At 36.1% G+C, this 18472-nt stretch overlaps 3 protein-coding genes across 4 annotated transcripts in view; 1 reads left to right on the top strand and 2 right to left on the bottom strand.

The window, feature by feature from the left end:
- The first annotated feature begins 1094 nt into the window (after positions 1 to 1094).
- LOC110690538 (nuclear transport factor 2-like) lies at positions 1095 to 3859 on the top strand. Its single transcript, XM_021867397.1, has 2 exons — positions 1095 to 1515; positions 3514 to 3859. Exons 1-2 carry the CDS (start codon positions 1222 to 1224, stop codon positions 3586 to 3588), a joined length of 369 nt encoding a protein of 122 aa, XP_021723089.1. The 5' UTR covers positions 1095 to 1221; the 3' UTR covers positions 3589 to 3859.
- A 1974-nt stretch (positions 3860 to 5833) lies between these two features.
- On the bottom strand, positions 5834 to 8913 carry LOC110690536. Its single transcript, XM_021867395.1, has 2 exons — positions 8566 to 8913; positions 5834 to 6618 (listed from the first exon to the last, which is right to left on the bottom strand). The coding sequence occupies exons 1-2, from the start codon at positions 8716 to 8718 to the stop codon at positions 6151 to 6153; spliced, it is 621 nt and encodes a 206-aa protein (XP_021723087.1). The 5' UTR covers positions 8719 to 8913; the 3' UTR covers positions 5834 to 6150.
- Positions 8914 to 17694: 8781 nt separating this feature from the next.
- The window catches only part of LOC110690535 (calmodulin-binding transcription activator 4-like), a 28063-nt gene continuing 27285 nt past the window's right edge, over positions 17695 to 18472 (bottom strand). For both annotated transcript variants that reach the window (XM_021867394.1, XM_021867393.1), the window contains exon 13: positions 17695 to 18236. In XM_021867394.1, the coding sequence (XP_021723086.1) occupies positions 18132 to 18236 (105 nt within the window). In that variant the 3' untranslated portion in view covers positions 17695 to 18131. The remainder of the gene's footprint in view (positions 18237 to 18472) is intronic.

Here is an 18472-nt window from a genome sequence, read left to right as displayed (position 1 = left end):
CCTCTAAAATACTTTGTATTACAAGATGAGTTAAAAACATACCTCTATCTCTATCTTCTTCTTTTTAAATGTATGAGAAAAACTTCTGAATATTGTAACTACAATTACATCATTAAAATATTTGTTCGCCTATATGCCCTTATTGATATGATGTTGATTACATCTTAACTTTTCCTTGTGATTTAATGATTGAACTCTTATGAATAGTGTTTGGATAATTTTACCATTTAAATGTTTATTTACTTATTTGTTGGAACTCTAAAGAGTGCCAGATGTTTATACCCCTAAACATATTTGTTTACATATTTTTTCTTATTAGTGTTGTTAACAACTGAAAAGGCTTTCTAAACATGACTAGATATGGCACGCATACGCGTCAACCACTCTAGTTGTATTCAACCCATATACCCTTAGGGGCCGTTTAGTTAGGGGTATTCATCAAAGGGATTGAGAATCAACTACTCTCATTCCCTTTGTTGTTATTTGTTAGGCCATTTTTTCCATTCCCTTTACCCTTTCCATTCCCCCCAAATCCTTCCAAGTTGATTCCACACCCCTAGGTATTTCCATTCCCATTCCCTAGCCACCCGAACAACACTATACCACCATCCTACTACCAACCCAAACCAACGAAAAACCTAGCCACTGCACCGTCGCTCACCCCCACCCTTCGTCGCACCTCCCCTATCCCTCGACGCCGCTCCCCGCGCCCGTACAATGCTCCCCTCCCTCGAAAAAACTTCCCCCAGTCCCGCAAAACCCTAAAAACAATTCCCTCTCCCCGTAAAATCGTCGGCCGACTCTCCCACCCCGGGCGCGGGGAGCGGCGTCAAGGGACAGGGGAGGTGCGGCGAGTGATGGGGGGAGGTACAACAAGTGGTGGGGTGGCTGGAAAAGGTGGCAAGTGAAGCAATTAGGTGACAGTGTTTCCCTTGGTTTTAAAACAAACATTATAGAAAATTTTAGATAATTTTATTCTATTTTTTAAAGCTTAAAATATAATTTTGCCGAACAAGCCCTTAAAAAGAAACGGGTTGTTTATTTCGCCCCTCATCCGTGCCTGATTTGCCCCCTTTTTCCCAGTGGCGTAAATCTGAGGCTACCCACAGCAAATAAAAGCACCTTCACTCCCAAAACACACCCTTCGTGATCTTCATTTTGTCTGAGAGAAGAGAGAGAAAAACAACTCTACTACTCCAGAACCAAAATTAGGGCACAAAAATGGATCCAGATGCAGTAGCAAAGGCATTCGTTGAGCATTACTACTCCACATTCGATTCTAATCGTCCAGGATTAGCGAATTTGTACCAGGATTCATCCATGTTGACCTTCGAAGGCCAGAAGATTCAAGGTACTCAAGCCATTACTGCTAAGCTCACTGGCCTTCCTTTTCAGCAGTGTCAACACTCCATCTCTACCGTCGATTGTCAGCCTTCCGGTACCGGCGGCATGCTTGTTTTCGTCTCTGGTAACCTCCAACTCGCCGGCGAACAACACGTTCTCAAATTCAGTCAGGTTATTCTAATTCTTCCATTTTTTTTATCAATTTTGTTTATGATACTCTATTTTTGTTTGTTTGATTGTTGTTGATTGTGATTATTCGATTAATTAGGGTTTTCTGCATGTTTTCGTGATTTTTTTGGTTATATTTACTCATATAGTGATGGTTTGTGTTTTGTTATGTTTTGATCTGTGTTTGATGTTGATTTTCTGAGATTTTGCTGTTATTGTTACGGTAATTGGATTATGAATCGACTACGCTTTGAATATTAGGGTTTTTAGCTGTTCGAGACGTATTTGGAGGTTTTTAGAGCAATCTTAGGGTTATTGACCTTATTGTGTACCTGGAATCGATTGGTAGTGTATTGGATTGTGGTTGTATAGAGTATGTGCTGCACTGTTGGTGTAAATAGGTTCGTTAGGAGCAAGGTTGAAGATGAAGGACGAAGGAGAGGGCCGAGGCATTTGTTAGAATTGAAAATTTTAAATCAAACTAGTTTACTTCATTAACATTTTCCTTCTCATTTGGCTTGAATATAGTAAAGATTGTGTACCTGGAATCGATTGGTAGTGTTTTAGATTATGGATGTATAGAGCATATGCTGTACAATTGGTGTAAATAGGTTCATTAGGGGCAAGTTGAAGAGGAAGGACGAAGGAGAGGGCCCGAGGCGTATGTATGAATTGAACATTTTGAATCAACTTATTTACTTCAATGATGTTTTATTTTTCATTTGGCTTGAATAGAGTTTTAATGTTCTGTTGTATTTAGGACTGTCACCTGCAATTTTAAGGTTTAAGGTTTTTTGAACCTTCAAATTGGAACATTAATGGTGTGACTGTTTCTGCTTATCAAATGTGGAGGATACAATTGGCGTAATTAGGTGTACAGAATTAATGATTTAATTTTGTTGTCTATCTGCACAAATGACTAGGACGCTTTGATGGTCTTTTATCTATTTGGACAGCTATAATTTCAAGGAATTTTTGACAATTACCTCCTACAATTGTGTTATTTAGCAATTACCACCTATAGTGTTTTTTTTTTTATTTTTTATTTTTATTTTTTTTTATTTTTTTATTTTACCACCAATTATTTTTTAAATCATCAAAACTTCTCGCCTACTTGGCTCTCAACTCAAATGTGACGTCATGTGGAGCCCACTAATTACCTTCCCACCCATTTTCTTTCTTTCTCACTCGATTTTTCATTTCCCCTGTGTTGTACTTCTCTCAAAATTGGGGAAAAACTTCAATTCGTGAAATAATTAAACATGAAACGTAATTTAATTTGAAGTTTTCCCCCAATTTTGAGAGGATTACACCTATAGGAGAATGAGAAATTGAGAGAAAAGGAGGGAAATAGGGTGGGTGAGAAGCTAGTTAGTGGGCCTCACATGACATCACGTTTCATTGTCAAAATTTCCTAATTTCAATGTTGTTTACTATTTAAACTACGCGTCCTCTTCTGTTGCCGATCAGAGAATCTCATGAAGCAGTGGCTTCGTATTGTACTACTGCATGCCTTTTTACTTAACCAATTTCTAGAATTATCATTAAGGGTTTTTTTTATTTTGAAAAGGCTCTAAGATATTAAGCTTTCTTTGGCTTGGAATTTATATCTGATAAATGAAAATCCATCAATCAGAAACACCATTGAAATATTTCAATGTTTCTGTTTTATGAGTTGAAACTCCAATGTGTCCATGGTTGAATCTTAAACAGCTAATCAAATCTGTTTTCATAAAGGGCTTCTTTTCCTTCTGGAATCTCTGCAAATATGATTGCTGTCACCGAGAGAATCTTGTCTGCCGACTCTTTTTCTTTGGCTTCTGATTTTTTTCCTTAGTAGTGTTTTGAATTGTTGTTATATGGGTAACAAGGAGATTGTATAACCTTCACTTGAGATCATTGAAGCCCTGTTTGTTCTCACTATCATTCATGGTTATAACCGTCAGTTGAGGTCATTGAAATCCCGTTTGTTCTCATATCGTTCATGTTTTTTTCTTCTAGATGTTCCATTTGATGCCAACACCACAGGGAAGCTTTTACGTGCAGAATGACATATTCCGGTTGAACTATGCTTAGATACAGTGATAAGGCTCAGTTTGTCAACAAGGGTCGAAGAAATGTGTGGTCTTTGATTGTCCAAGATTGGTGATTACTATGTTGTAGTTCCATAACTCTTTGGAAACTGGAATTATTTTTGGCTGGTCATGTTTAATCATTGTCTGAATTTGCTTGTTACATTTGTCTTTAAAAATTTGGATTCTGGCATTTGTATGGGCAGTCTTTGGATGTTACGCTGAACAAACACCTCCATTCTTCAAAATTACATATACCAGAGCTATTTTTTAAATTGTTTTCCTTCAGTCTCTGTTTGTCTCTCTGATAACACATTCGTGTGCTTGTGCCCATACTTGTGCTTTGGCAGGAGCCAAGAGGGGTTGTTGGTATTCTGGTATTGTTTTGTGGATACGGTTGTAGCAGGATGAGCAATGTTGTTCATAATATTTAAATATAATCTGTGGAAGAAAGTGGTGTGTGTTGCGTACGCGCGCACTCTCTCTCTCACACACGCACGCACGCACAGAGAGAGAGAAAGAGAGAGAGTGCCCCATGGATCTAATGATAGAAAGTGTGTTGTTCTTTCCTTGTATTCATGTTCATAGAGTTGTGTATACAATGGCCCATTGGGATTGAACCCCCTTTAATGGAGAGGAACATGTAGTTTTGAACATTTTCCCTCAAGGTTTGCTTAATTTGGCACAACCCGATGATGCTAGCAAATAGAAGCACAGCACGGGGATTGTGCACTAGGACAAGACATGAAAACACTTTGTCCTTTATAAAAACACTTAATTTTGACAATTGAGGGTAGTGTTTTTGGCTTGCCTTCTAGGCTTGGAAAGCAAAAAATTATCTAAAATTAAAGGCTATCCAACTATTCGGATCATTTTGGAGGTTTCGAGACTTGATGTCAAAAAATTTCGAGATATTAGAGGATGCATTCTAAGAGGTTGTAATGTTGTTTGGAATAATATACGTCTAATATTTGGTCACATAAATAGGATGTCATATAAATTGTGTCAATCATCTAAATAGCTTCTTGAGGCGGTGTTGGGTTTGTGGGAAGCATTGACGCATTGTGACCTTTTTCTTTTTCGGGTTTGAAAAAATCGAAAAATGTTTTCAAATTTGAGATGAACCATGTTTCGGGCCAATGTTGGTAATTTTTCGAAATTAAAGTGAAAGTGTGAGGTTTCTCCTAAGGGTTAGGGTTATATAAGTTGGTTTGGAACAATAACATGCCTACCAATAGGTGTATAAAGTCTTGAGAATGAGTGTGGTTTAGATATGTGGGCATGTGACTTTTCGAAATAAATATGTTACCATTATTAGTGAGATCGAGTTGCCAGAGATGGTTCCAAATTTCCAATGATCAAATTTGGCATCTTGGAAAATTACTAATGTGTCGACAATCCTTCATCTAAATTTGTGCCGTTGATCATTCCTAAATTCATTACATAACATGATTATTTTATCCTACTCCTTTCTTTTCATAATAATCACAATATTTTTTTGACGAGCATAATAATCATAATAGTTTGACTAACACATGTGTTAATAAATTATTAACCATAAATATATCTATTTATATATTAGTACGAAGTATAAAAAGTTAATATTTTAGATATATAATGAAGATTAGTGCAAAAAAATTTTACTGCGTTTGTAACAACATTTGTTTTTCAAAATACTGGTAAACAATATAGCCAAAATGACTAGTATAAAAGTCAAACTATTGCAATTATTCTAAAATAGAGGTAGTAATATACTATATTGGTGGTGTGTTTGTTACTCAACACCAATCAATGTTCAATTTAATTTGATTGTTTGCAATTATTAATTCGTAACGAGATAAATAAAAATAAATTGAAGAGAAGTCTTTCTATCTAAATATGGAAAAGTATACATAATTTCATAATGAAATAGAATTTAATCTTAAAACCCCATTTTTTTTTTCCTGTCTGAGACTAGAATGAAGAATAATCATTATTGATATGGAAAATCATCGCACTTTATTAATACATAAATAAGGGTTAAGAAAAAGTACTCTACTCTATTAATTTTTAACTTGACTTGTTTCTTTTATCACCTTTGCTAATGTAAAACTTTAACGATCAACTTTGATTATTCTTAAGTGAAAATTATAAAAGTTATATATTATAATAGTACTTATTGTGACAAATTTAAAAAGACCCCACATGAATATATTTTTCCTTACATATTATTCCCAAACGACGGTCAAAAGAGAGGTGGTGAATAGTGTAGAAGTCAAATCGAGTCAAGTAAAAAAGAACAGAGAAACTATTATGTAAGGACCATATCTAATGTGCACAAACAATCCTTCCTTTCCTCAATCACCTTGTTCCGCGTCAAAGCAACCCTCAAACCTCAAAAAATGCTCAAAACTGGCACTCCCTATCAAAATATTAAGTGAACAATTGATCATCAAAATTTAAAAAGCATACAACAGTTTCTTTTGAGCAAACTAAGTTTGATGTTTTCGTAACTCAATTCACAGTGAAAAACTTTACACTTAATCAATGCGAACAAGTTAAAAAAAAAAAAGGAAATGCAAAACTGTCATTCACCGTCCCCATTTATCAATCCTGCAATATCCATGCTGGGAAGTTTAAGAGGGTTCTCAGACGTCTCTCTCCCATTTACCTTAGCAAGTACAGAACTTTCATTTGCTTCTTCCTCTTGAAATGCACGGCGTTTAACCATTCCGGTAAACATTTTTCCAAGAGATTTAAATGGATTAGAAAAGCCAGACTTTAGCTTTAGTAACAGGGAGACCTCAGAGACTTGCCAAGCAATAGTGAGAACAATAAGTGCTGAAAGTAACCAATGTGTAGTTCTGTTCTGTTTATTTAATTTTTTCAGTTCTTTAACTACATCTTCTGCTTCAACCGCTGTGTTTTTCTTAGACACCTCACTTTCATCACGGCTCTTTGTTTCTTCTTCACTGGCTCTACCTGAAGGTACCTCCTTTGGCTCAACCGATAGCTCATTTTGGTTGGTAATTTCATCTTCTTTCATAGTTTCCAACTGTTCATATAAAACAAATAATTAAAATTGCCTCTGAATTTTTTGACAGAAGTTATCATTATATGTAGTATGCAAAATCTTCCAAATACAAGAATGTAGACTGATGTGTTCACGAGAATCAGCAATATTTGCATATTACAATTACCCGAAGCCTCTTAAGTACTACTAGAGTTATTTGATAAACTTTCACAATAATGTACCACCACAGGACCACAGCAATCTAAAAGTACCATCATATAAGCATGTACGACCACAAGATTCTAGAAACACTAGCACACATTTACTGCACCGCCAAAAACATGGAATTGGACTGGTTCCGTTGATCCCAGAGATAAACTTGAAGTTTTTCACAATTATAGTAGCCGTACACATTTCTTACATTTAGGTAGTCTATCTAACTCTTACCATAAATGGATCATCCGATCCAGATTTTGCAAGCTTAACAGTTTATTGAGCATACGTAGTAAGACTATCATCTATCACTAGGTTCATGACAGACAAGAAGCATTGATCTATGGTTTTCCAAAAAAGAAGCCTCGACAATCTACATTGGACAATCTACATTGGACTATCCCACCCTCCTTCAAAGTCTCGAGCAAATCAGTATTCTATTCCATTATGTGTCTCATCGGCTATCCCAAATATTTGTCGTCCTGCTACATCACCAACTTACAAAAACAATGGACGGATGAAATGGATGCATCATAAGGAATGTGGTACATTAAAAACAAAATAGGGCAATATATAGGTTATATGATCTGAATTTCAATCAATTCTAAGCCATCATTTAGATATCCCAGCTTGGAAGCGCACTTACAGGCTTACAGCAGACAGATCATGCAAAAACAGTTAATTATATGCAGAGTTCAGTAGTCAGACTACCACATAAAACCTATCTTCAGCTGTATAACTGATGAATTCAGAGAATTTTCTTTCTAGTGCAAATACATAGTCATAGTTCTGCGGTCACACATCATCCAAATCACATCACAATCCTAGCTTTTGTAAAGAACTTCACTACTGTGTAGCAGCCAAGCGGCCGCTGCTGACTCAACTGTCCTTGACTAACACCAATCAACCAAAACATAGAAGCATAAGAACAAAAATGGAAAGTATTGCTAGGTAAAAAAAACAAATTAACACCTTGTTTTAACATTATCTATCGTTTGACTAAATTATACTCCTTTGTCCAAACTTAACAGTCTAGTCTCAGTCACACATAGGTTATTTATCACACTATCACAAAACAAATTACACGGTACTCCCTCCGTTCCTAAATTACATTTTTACTTCTGTCTATTATGTGAGGAATAAATGCTAGAAGTAGGAATGTAATTTAGGGACGTAGGGAGTACTTGAAATGGTATGTTTGATAATAATAAGAATAATTAAAATCTATTTTAGGAAATGTACAACTTTTTTGTAACATGTTACATGAGTATATGACAATTAATTCCGGACCAAGGGAGTATTATGTCACTAATGGATCTTCAAACGAGTAAAAACTATTTTACATACTCTGTACTTCATACTTCCTCCGTTTCTTATTAGTTAACACAAATCTATAGTCACATTTGCTAATGCATAAATTCAATTATTAATATCTTTAATTACCGATAAGCAAAAATTATATTTTGAAAATATACATTATATCTCACCCGGCTATATTTTTCCACATATAAATCACAAAACATGGTAAAAGATCAATGAATAGTGCTAAAGTTAAAACGTGTTAACTAATAAAAAACAGATGTAGTAGTTCATAGTCTCATACCATTCTCTTTCACACACATAATTCTAATCTAACTACACTTTATCAATCCAGATTTATAAAAAATAGCATATTATATCAGAAAACCTATAATTCATATAAATTACACTCCATAAATATAATACAATATTATAGCAAATTATATAAATATCAACAATAATCCGAATTGTTGGTACCTGAGAAAGCAGTTTTACGAGGAGCCGGCGTTCGCCATCACCGTCGTTTCCCATGGAAGTTTCTGTAGCTGATGATTGTTTGGATTCAATAAATTGGTGAATAGTTTTCTGAATTTCATCGATATTTTTGCTGCTAATTGCTGAACTTTCCATTTTTAGTAAGGATTGATTTATCAATTTTGAGGATATTGGATTTCTAAGTATTTTTTGTGACTAAAAATTGACAGATTTCTTACATTTCGGATGTAATTTGACTACTTCTTTCTTACCCAATTAGACAAGAGAACAAGACAATTCCATTTTTGGTATTTTATTTAGATTATTAATCATTACCAAGTTGAGATATACTCGCAACTGTTAGGTTGTACTTGTGTGTATTGCCTCAATGCCATGTGACTCATTTCGATTAGAAATACTTTAATTGCATACAAAAAGATAAGATTGAAAGGGTCTGTTCAGATTTAATGAACCGAACTGATTAGAGTTGAATCGAACTAAACAGAAATGAATTAATTGAAGTTGAAGTGAACTGAACTGAAATTAAGCTGAAGAGAATAGGCCGTTTGTCATACATGTTTAGATTATTAATAATTTAAACAATGTATTTAATAAATATATATTTATATGCGGTTGTTATTTTTAAATGAAGAGAGATGTTGTTATGAAATAAAGAAATGATATTAATTCATAAATGTAACAATATACAACGGATTTTTAAAAAGTCACAAAGGACAACTGATGAATACTTTATAGGTATTAGGTTGAATACCTTCCATACTTTAATCATCTAATTTAGTTAGATTTCACCCTGAGATTGAATTTAATAGATGTCAGATTTATTTATTTATTTATTTTTTAAAAAAGGCTTTCATGGCCACCTTTTTCTTTTCTTCAAATTTTTAAAGTTACTAGTTTCTAGTAGGGCTGTTAAAAGTTGACTCGACCTGAAATACCGACTCAAGCCCGATTATTAAACGACCTATCTGAACCCGAAAAAATGGTGACCCAAACCCGACCTGAAGCCAACCCTAGACCCGAGTTGACCCGAGTATGTGAGACCCGAACCCGAACATGAACTGACTTGGAGATGACCCGACCCGAATGTAACCCGTAAATTATTGACCTGAACTGAACCCGACTTGAACAACAATTGACACAAACTCGTTTTAACCCGTCAAAACCCAAATTTAACCCGACTTGTTACTAATCTGACCTGAATTAAACCTGACCCGTTCCTAACCCGACCCGAATTTAACCCAACCTGTTACAAATCCGACCCAAAATCAACCCGACTTGTTATTGACTTGACCCAAATTCAACCCGACTTGTTATTGACCCGACCCGAATTTTACCATACTTATTACTTACCCAACCCAAAAATTCAGCCCGATCTGTTACTAACCCGACTCAAAATTAACATGACTTGTTATTGACCTGACCTAAATTCAACCCAAATTGTTCCTAACCCGATTTCAAATCACCTTAAATGCAATTTAGACCACCTTATTATTGTTGATCAAAGCATTTTGTCTAAGGAGACCAAGTCGGTCTAGGCCAGCCAAAGAAAGGAGCATCATCCTCAAATTTAAGAGTTAAATATAGTATATATTTTATTGTATGGTCAAAGGAGATAATTATCTTCCTAAAGTATAAACTATAGTTCCCTAGTATATTGTTATATATATGGTCAAAGGAAATAATTAGCTTGATAAAAATGATAATTATCTATTTATAATTAGTTGAACCCGAATATGACCTGACTTGAAAATGACCCGACCTGGTTGTAACCTACATATTATTGACTTGAACATAACCCGAATTGACTCCGAGAATGACCCGACTTGGAAATGACCCAACCTGATTATAACCAGCAAACTATTGACTTGAACCGAACCCGACTTGAACCCAAGAATGACCCGACTTGAAAATGACCCGACCTGATTATAACCCTCAAATTATTGACTTGAACCGACCCCGACTCAAACCCGAGAATGACCCAAATTGATTCTAACCCGCAAATTATTGACTTGAACCGAACCCGACTCGAACTCGAGAACTTCCCTAACCCATTTTAACCCGTGAAATCCCGAATTAAACCCGACATATTATTCACCCGACCCGAATGTAACCCGACCTGTTATTAACCCGACCAAAACCCGATAAGAAATATGACCCAACGTGACCCGCTCAAGCATGACCCAACCCGACCCGCATAGGTTATGAAATTAATCCGAATTGACTCAACCCACTCTTATCGACCCAAACCCGACCCGTTTACCTGAATTATCAACTCTACCCAAAAACTCAAAAATTTCTCAAAAAGCGTGGATATTAGCCTTTAATTTTAGAATTTTTTCACTTTTTTTCGCCCAAAAATAAAAAATGCGGAAAGGTTTAGCATGGTTCCTAATACCCTCCGGTAGTCCAAATAGGTGGGTGGAACCATCTAATTTGCATTTAAACGGCCAATTTACCGGTTTACATCTTGCACTTATTTCATTAACTCGAGCCTACCATGAACATTTGAGACAACATATAACGGTCATTTATGGTTTTAAACGTCATTATATGACCTCGAAATGTATCTAGTAAAATCTCATTTCTTTTCGACACTTGGCCCCGAAACCTTCCAAATTTCTCAAGATATTAGCCTTCAATTTAGGAATTTTTGACTTTTTTTCGCCCAAAAATAAAATTTCCGAAATATTTGCCATGGTTCCTAATAACCTCTAAAGGTCCAATTGGGTGGGTGCAACCATCCAATTTGCCTTTAAACGACCAATTTATCGGTTTACAAATTGCATTGATTTCATTGACTCAAGCCCTACAACAAACATTTATGACAACAAATAATGATCACATATGGTTCTAAATGACATTATATGACCCAGATATGTATTCCCTAGAATTTCGAGACTTTTAGACACTAGGTCCCGAAAACTCCAAAATTTCTCAAAAAGCATTGATATTAGCTTTCACTTTTTGAATTTTTTGACTTTTTTTCGCATGTAAATAAAAATTGCCTAAATGTTTACCATGGCCCCTTATACCCTCCGGGATTCCAATTTTGTAGGTGGAACCATCCTATTTGTCTTTAAACGGCCTATTTACCAGTTTACAACTTGCACCGATTTCATTAATTCAAGCTTACCACGAACATTTATGACAACATATAATGATCATATATGGTTCCAAACGGCATTATATGACCCCGAGATTTAATCCTAAAATTTCAAAGCTTTTCGACACTCTGCCTCGAAATCACCAAAATTTCTCAACATGCATGGATCTAGACTTTAATTTTTGAATTTTTTGAATTTTTTTCGTCTGGAAATAAAAATTGCTGAAATGATTACCGTGGTCCGTAATACCCTTCGGGAGGCCAATTGGATGGGTGGAACCATCCAATTTGCTTTACAAAGGCAAATATACCGGTTTACAACTTGCACCGATTTCATTAACTCAAGCTTACCACGAACATTTATGACAGCATATAATGATCATATGTGGATCCAAACGGCATTATATGACCTCAAAATGTATCCCCTAAAATCTCAATGCTTTTCGACACCGGGCCTCGAAACATTCTAAATTTCATAAAAAGCGTGGATAATTAGCCTTCAATTTTGGAAATTTTTGAATTTTTTTTTTTGGGCTTGGATTTAAAAATTGCTGAAATATTTACCATGGTCCCAAATACCCTTCGGGAGTCCAATTGGGTGGGTGGAACCATCCAATTTGCCTTTAAACGACCAATTTACCGGTTTACAACTTACACCAATTTCATTAATTCAAGCCTACCACGAACATTTATGACAACAAATAATGATCATATATGGTTCCAAACAATATTATATGACCCCGAGATATATTCCCTAGAATTTCAAGACTTTTCGACACCGGGCCCCGAAGACCCCAACAATTCTCAAAAAGCGTGGATATTCGCCTTCAATTTTTGAATTTTTTTACTTTGTTTCGTCCGAAAAAAAATATTGCCGAAATGTTTACCATGGTCCATAATACCATCCGGAGTATAATTAGGTAGGTGGAACCATCCAATTTGCCTTTAAACGACCAATTTACCAATTTACAACTTGCACCGATTTCATTAATTCAAGCCTACCACAAACATTTATGACAACATATAATGATCATACTACCTCTGGTCCAAATTACTTGCAACTTTGGAATATTTTATATCTCACAAACAGTACCCCAAAGTTGTGAATAATTTGGACCGGAGGTAGTATATAGTTCCAAACAACATTATTTGACCCCGAGATATATTCCCCAGAATTTCAAGATTTTTTACACCGAGTCCCGAAACCTTTAAAATTTCGCAAAATGCGTGGATATTAGTCTTCAATTTTGGAATTTTTTGAACTTTTTCGCTCAGAAATAAAAATTGCCAAAATGTTTTCCACGATCCCTAATACCCTCCAGGAGTCCTATTGGCTGGGTGGAACCATCCAACTTTCCTTTAAACGGCCAATTTACCGGTTTACAATTTGCACCGATTTCATTAATTCAAGCATACCACAAACATTTATGACAACATATAATGATCATAGATAATTCCAAACGACATTATATGACCCCGAGATGCATGTATCCCCTAAAATCTCAATGATTTTCGATACCGGGCCTCGAAACCTCAAAATTTTCTCAAAAAGCGTGGATATTAAGCTTAAATTTTGGAATTTTTTAACTTTTTTTCGCATGCAAATAAAAATTGCCGAAATCTTTACCATGGTCCCTAATAACCTTTGGGGGTCCAATTGGGTGGGTGGAACCATCTAAATTCCCTTTAAATGACCAATTTACCGATTTACAACTTGCACCGATTTAATTAACTGAAGCCTACAACGAACATTTATGACAACAAATAATGATCACATATGGTTCCAAACTACATTATATGACCCCGAGATATATTCCCTAGAATTTCAAGACTTTTAGACACCGGGCTCCGAAAACTCCAAAACATATCAAAAAGCGTGGATATTAGCCTTCAATTTTTAGAATTTTTTGACTTTTTTTCGCCTGTATATAAAAATTGTCGAAATGTTTACCATGGTCCCTAACACCCTTCGGAAGTCCAATTGGGTGGGTGGAACCATCCAATTTGCCTTTAAACGGCCTATTTACCGGTTTACAACTTGCACCGATTTCATTAACTCAAGCTTACCACGAACATTCATGACAACATATAATGATCATATATGGTCCAAATGGAATTAAATGACCCCGAGAAATATTCACTATAATTTCAAGACTTTTTGAAAGCGGGCTCCGAGTCTTCCAAAATATCTCAAAAAACTTGGATTAACTCAAGCCTTCAATTTTGAAATTTTTGACCTTTTTTTTGCCCGAAAATAAAAATTTCCGAAATTTTTACCATGGTCCCTAATACTATTCGAAATTCCCATTGGGTGGGTGGAACCATCCAATTTGCCTTTAAACGACCAATTTACCGGTTTACAACTTGCAACGATTTCATCAACTTAAGCCTAACACGAACATTTATGACAACAAATAATGATCATATATGGTTCCAAATAGCATTATATGACCTCGAGATGTATCTCCTAAAATTTTAAGACTTTTCGACACTGGGCCCCGAAACCTCCAAAATTTCTTAAAAAGCGTGGATATTAGTCTTTGATTTTGGAATTTTTTGACTTTTTTTCGCCTGGAATAAAAATTGCCGAAATGTTTACCATGGTCCCTAATATCCTCCGGGAGTCCAATTGGGTTGGTGGAAACATTTGCCTTTAAACGACTAATTTAATTACCGATTTACAACTTGCACGGATTTCATTAACTCAAGCATATGACGAACATTTATGACAACATATAATGATCATATATGGTTCCAAACACCATTATATGACCCTAATATGTATCCCTAAAATATTAATATTTTTCTACACCGGGCCTCGAAACTTCCAAAATTTCTCAAAAAGCGTAGATATTAGCCTTGAATTTTGATATTTTATGATTTTTTTTCGCTCGGAAAAAAAAGTTGCCAAAATTTCTACCATGGTTTCTAATATCCTCTGGGAGTCCAATTGGGTGGGTGAAACCATCCAATTTGCCTTTAAACGACCAATTTACCGGTTTATAATTTGCACCGATTTCATTAATTCAAGCCTTCCACGAACATTTATGACTACAAATAATGATCATATATGGTTCCAAACGGCATTATATGACCCCAATATGTATCCCATAGAATTTCAAGATTTTCCGACAACAGGTCTCGAGACCTCCAAAATTTCTCAAAAAACGTTGATACTAGCCTTCAATTTTGGAATTTTTGAATTTTTTTTTCGCCCAAAAATAAAAATTATCGAAATGTTTACCATGATCCCTAATACCCTCAGGGAGTCTAATTAGGTGTATGGAACCATTCAATTTGCTTTTTAACGGCCAATTTATCGGTTTACAACTTGCACCAATTTACCGGTTTACAACGACAAATTTAATTAACTTGCACTGAGCCCGACTTGAACCAAAATTGACCAAAATCCGTTTTAACCGCCAAAACCCGAATTGTAACTAACCTGACTTGAATTTAACCCAACCTGTTACAAACCTGACCCGAAATCAACTTGACTTGTTATTAACCTGACCCAAATTCAAACCGACTTGTTATTGACCCGACTCGAATTTTACCAAACCTATTACTTACCCAACACAAAAATCCAACCCGATCTGTTACTAACCCGACTTGAAATTAACACGACTTGTTATTGACCCGACCTAAATTCAACCCTAATGGTTCCTGACCCGATTTCAAATCACCTTAAATGCAATTTAGAGCACCTTATTATTGTTGATCAAAGCATTTTGTATTAGGAGACCAAGTCGGTCCAGGCCAGCAAGAGAAAGGAGCATCATCCTCAAATTTAAGAGTTAAATATAGTATATATTTGTTGTATGTAGGGATGTCAATGGGGCGGGGCGGGACGGATGTTGGTATTCCCATCCCTATCCCCACCTAACATTTTCATCCCCATCCCCATCCCCGCGGCGAGTCTAAAATTCATCCCCATCCCCGCCCCGGCGGGTACAATTCCAAAACCATCCCTGCCCCACCCCCACTTGGATATCCACCCCCACCTAATCCCCGCCAAAGACCCGCCTAATCTCCACCCAAGACCCACCTAACCTCCACATTTCAAATACACAATCCTACATAATTAATATAGATTATTTTTTTTAAAAAAAAATCATCATTCTTAATATTACACATTTATTTTTTTTATATTATAAGTGTATTACGAAGTATTATAAATTTATAATTAATATTTTATATTTTACATAAATATTTATAAAATAGTACAAAAGTATAGAATTTTGTTTTAAAAGATATATAGATGTGGGTATAAGGTAGGGATGGGGCAGGTACGAAGTGGGACGGGTGGGGCGGGGCGGGGCGGGATGGGGCGGGTACAACCAAAATCCACCCTGCCCCATCACCCATGGAGGGTATGGTTTTCATCCCCATCACCGTCCCACCACCCGCCAAACCGAGACCCATCCCCGCCCCACTGCGGCGGGAATAGGACGGGTCTCCTACTTGACCGGCCCCACTGACATCCCTAGTTGTATGGTTAAAGGAGATAATTCTCTTTCTAAATTATAGACTATAGTTCCCTAGTATATTCCTTTATATATTATAGTCAAAGGAAATAATTAGCTTGATAAAATGATAACTATCTATTTATAGTTAGTTGAACACGAATATGACCTGACTTTGAAATGACCCGACCAGATTGTAACCTGCAAATTATTGACTTGAACATAACCCAAATTGAATCCGAGAATGACCTGACTTGGAAATGACCTAACCTGATTATAACCCGCAAATTATTGACTTGAACCGAACCCTAGAATGACCCGTCTTGAAAATGACCAGACCTGATTATAATATGCAAATTATTGACTTGAACCGAACCCGATTCAAACCCGAGAATGACCTGAATTGATTCTAACCCGCAAATTATTGACTTGAACCGAACCCGTCTCGAACCCCAGAATTACCCCAACCTGTTTTAACCCGTGAAAACCCGAATTAAACCTGACCTATTGTTCACTCGACCTAAATGTAACCCGCCCTGTTATTAACCCGACCCAAACTCGATAAGAAGTATGACCCGACGTGACCCGACTCAAGCATGACCCTACCCAAACCCGACCCCCATAGGTTATAGAACTAATCTGAATTTACCCAACTCGAGTTGACCCGACCCACTCTTACCTAACCTAAACTCGATCCGTTTACCCGAATCGACAACTCTAGTTTTTAGGATAGAACACATATGTTAAAGTTGAATTCTCTAAAGTTTTAAATTCAATATAATGTTTTAAAAAATGCTTTTTGCTAATCAATCGCGGCATCATTTTGCTTTCGTTAAAAAAAAATAAAAAAAATCATCGTGGCATAATTTTCATCAGTGAATGGGGATGATGTTTTTATTGCATGCTTGTGTTTGTTTTTTTATACTGTTTTGTCGATAATCAAATAATAAAAAGTTTATTCCCTTTCCTTGTCCGGACCAAAAGAGTGTGGACTTCTCCAGTTGCTTGCGGAATAGGAAACTTCCCAAAGAGGAATACAGGTTAAGTAAAAGAAAACGAAGGAAGTACTCGTATATAGGAATCTATTCCGTATTTGCTTAGCTAACTTTCTGATTTCTTGAACTTGGTTCGCCTGCCATTAGGTATGTGACGTGAGGATCATATTGCGTTCTCTTGCATTGGCCAACTCGTCCATCCAATTTATCATCACTCTATGCCTGCATCAAGGTCTTGGAAAAATTCGGCTTCCTGCCTTAGGATGAAGGCCTACCCTGCATTTCTGCTGCACATGAAAGCAGCAACTCTCCATTCACCCGGCTTTCTCGTACTAGGATCCTTCCATACTGGGGAGATGAAGCCACACGACTACACGAGTTTGCCAGAGGACCAAGTATGTGACGTGATTTCTGGAATGAGTTGCACTTCGACCCATTTTTGAGACGGAAGTGTACCTATATTTTATCTATTCTAAGCAAACAGCTTTTTTTTTTTAAGGAAAAGGCAAACAAATAAATTGAAGTGGCATTCGATTGTACAAGCTAGTAATGTCTTAAAACAGACTTTGTATTATACTGTGGTAAGATAATCAACATGATCAGATTCGACAAGGTATAGAGATGAACAGAGAGCTCTGGAGCACATGTTACAGCACTTTTTCAAACTGTCATGCAAACTCAGTTCACTAGCCAATGTCAGGTGAATGAGAATGCACTTGGTTAAATATTATTAGACCCACAATACCATATTATTTACAAACATTTACATCAACTTATGAATATCCCGACTTCCTGAACAGTAATAACCCATATACTAAAAATTGGTTGCTGTAAAATTTAGTATATATAATTGATATCTAGATGACTAGAAACAGCGCACAACACAACACAACACAATGGCTATCTATTCAATATATATACCTTGACGAGACCAAAGTAAACTAATAGCTTGAGTTAGACCAATCTTGTACCTACAAAGGTGAATCAACCAGAACTTTCAAGGAAGGTGAGGATATCATCATTGTCCATGCTTAAAACACCATCTTGGGAACCTGAAGCCCCTGAGCTTGTTAGGAGTTGGACCTCAGCCTGAAATAAAATGAATAGACATTCAGAGCCATATACAAGTTAAACCAGTGGACCTTCGGAAGTTCTTTTCAGACAGAGAGTCCTCGTAAAATATAGAAAACTGCAACTACAGAATAATAGGAAAATAATAATAAGGTAAACTACATTGAATATTGCTCCATCCATAATTCTGAACAGTTTCTGTGCAAGATACCAAAAAGAACAAGTTTTAAGCTCACTTAACACCTGCTTGAGCA

Source organism: Chenopodium quinoa, unplaced genomic scaffold (assembly GCF_001683475.1).
Source record: "Chenopodium quinoa cultivar QQ74 unplaced genomic scaffold, ASM168347v1, whole genome shotgun sequence".
In the NCBI taxonomy this organism is placed as follows: domain Eukaryota; kingdom Viridiplantae; phylum Streptophyta; class Magnoliopsida; order Caryophyllales; family Amaranthaceae; genus Chenopodium; species Chenopodium quinoa.
The sequence above is the reverse complement of the archived record's forward strand: the minus strand, read 5'-3'. Positions and strand labels throughout refer to the sequence as shown.